We start from the raw sequence: 2,420 nt of genomic DNA, 5'->3' as shown, positions 1-2,420 counted from the left end.
CCAGAACGAATTCCCGGGCTTCGAGAGGCGGAAGAGTAGCTCTCTGGGTCAGAAGGCGGAGGTCAAAGGGCCGAATTGGCGGGAGAATGTGTTTGCGCTCCGCGATCTCAGGCTGCGGTAGCTTCTTAAGGTTCATTGTCCCCGGTGAAGGGTGTTGGGGGTTGATGATGGAAGGGTAGTGGCCGAAAGGAAGGAGGGGTCGCCAGAACAGCGCGTTCCGAGGAGCCGTGGAAGTAGCCGAGCTGCTTAGGCTGTAGAAGTTGAAGAGCCTTGCAATACCTGCACCGCCCCCAAACTGCTTCTTCGGGTCTCAAGTCTTCGGATCCACGTCACACTTCTAGGAGTAGTATTCTTTCTCTTCTGGAAGCTGACGGGACCAAAATGTAGACAGTGCCAAAGTGGTGACAGAAGAAATCTCAGGAGAAAGCATTTTTACCTTGTCCTGGGGACAGCTGCTAGGCCTACCATGGCTCCTGTGAAGATTAGCCACGTGGTTTCATTTTCCTCTCAGGATCCCAAGTATCCTGTGGAGAACTTGCTGAACCCAGACAGACAGAGGGGACCTTGGCTCAATTGCCCTCAGGACAAGAGTGGGCAACTGAAAGTAGAACTGCAGCTGGAAAGGGCAGTGCCCATTGGCTACATCGATGTGGGGAACTGCGGCTGTGCTTTCCTGCAAATTGATGTGGGCCGATCTTCCTGGTCCCTGGACAGACCTTTTGTCACCCTGCTCCCTGCAACCATGCTGATGTCCCTAGCTGATTCAAAGCAGGGGAAAAACCGCTCAGGGGTCCGCATGTTTAAAGATGATGACTTCCTGGCTCCAGCCTCAGGTGAATCATGGGATCGACTTCGCCTGACTTGCTCCCAACCCTTCACACGTCATCAGTCCTTTGGCCTGGCCTTCCTGCGTGTGTGCTCCTCTCTGGACTCCTTAGATGATCCTGTGGTTGATTCCTCAGCCCCTGTGAGCTCTGGGCTGAGCCAGGACTCTTCTAATGCTTCCGAGTCTAGTCCCAGCCCCTGGATGGCTAATCCTTCTATCCGGAGGACATTCTTCCCAGATCCCCAAACGAGCACTAAGGAAATTTCAGACCTTAGGAATATCCTACAGCAGCTGCAGCCGGGGACTTTGGGGCGTTCAGCCCGCATGGTGCTTTCAGCTGCCCGCAGGGCATCTCCAGCCAGCATGGCCAGCCCAAAAAACAGCCCTTCAGGACCAGGTCCCAGTCATCCAGACAGTGCAGAGCCCAGACCAGAGGAGCAAAACTCAGAGAGTGATGTGGGCAAGACGAAGAGACAGAAAGTGCAAGCCCGCCGGCCTCTATCCAACTCAAACTCTCAACCAAACAGGAGGGGGAGAGCAAAGGCAGGGCGGAGAGAACCCCACCAACTGCAGGCCCAAACTAGCAGCGTCCAGGAGAGTGGAGAGTGCCCCATTTGTGCAGGCTCCTTCAGCGTTGAGATTCTTCCCCAGCACGCTGCCACTTATGGAGAGACCTCCCCACCTCACCTAGCCTCTCCCTCCTCATCACCACCTTCATCGCCATCTGTGCTGTGGGTGTCCTCCTCAGAGAGCTCATCACCCATGTCCTGGATCCAGTGCCCTATCTGCCAGCTGCAGTTCTCAGCAGGAGAAGTAGAAGAACATGCCAGCATGTGTGGGGAGGTCCCTCAGGCATGAGCCATGAGGTCCTGTGGTTTTGGCCTCCTTGTCCTCTGTGACTGAAACTGGGGAGTGACAACTAAGAAGGACTGATGAGACCAAGCGTTCTCCTCCCCTCCACTCATTCCCTCAGGACTCTGCCTAATGGCACCTCTGAGCCCAGCCTGCCCCCGCTCCCAGTTGTCAAGGCTTCTGTCACCATGACACCTTATTTTCCCAAGGAGGGAGTCATCCTTTTCCCCTTTGGAACTTCTGGGCTTTGGGACATAGTCCAGATGTCATCCCCTAGTGAGTGGTGTGCATCCTCGTGCCCATTTTCCGGAAAGGAAAACTGAGGCGCCGTGAAAAGAATTACTGCCTAATGAATAAGATCCTGTGGTGGACTGGGAAGGTGATTTCTGAGCATGAGACTGACCTCCAGGATCCCATGAACTTAAAAAAAAAAAAAAAAAGAGTTCATGGATGAAGAGACTGGGTCCACGATCCAAGGTGTTGGGAGGTACACCTCTGGGGCATGTGCCTCCGCAGGACTGGGCCCAGCTGCCCACAGCAGTAACCTGCTCAGTCATGCATCTTTCATAGGCTGCTTCCTTCTGAGCGTCGCTTTCCCTCTCCCCTGTTGATGTTTCCTTTCCTCAAGTAATCCATAAATCATGGCCTACTTTTAGGGGAATCCAATTTAAGACAGGAGATGGGGCCCAGCCAGCGTGGCTCAATGGTTGAGCATCAACCTACGAACCAGAAGGTCACAGTT

General features: G+C 54.1%; 1 protein-coding gene across 1 annotated transcript; it reads left to right on the top strand.

The window, feature by feature from the left end:
• Positions 1–466: 466 nt before the first annotated feature.
• LOC308525974 (short transient receptor potential channel 2-like) lies at positions 467–1,684 on the top strand (the record flags this gene model as incomplete). The annotated part of the gene is made up of 1 exon (XM_081100868.1): positions 467–1,684. The coding sequence occupies one exon, from the start codon at positions 467–469 to the stop codon at positions 1,682–1,684; it is 1,218 nt and encodes a 405-aa protein (XP_080956994.1).
• Between the last annotated feature and the right edge of the window lie 736 nt (positions 1,685–2,420).

This window comes from Myotis nattereri (genome assembly GCF_964212035.1).
Source record: "Myotis nattereri genome assembly, chromosome: 10".
Taxonomy (NCBI): domain Eukaryota; kingdom Metazoa; phylum Chordata; class Mammalia; order Chiroptera; family Vespertilionidae; genus Myotis; species Myotis nattereri.
This window is presented reverse-complemented; position numbering and strand designations above follow the sequence as displayed.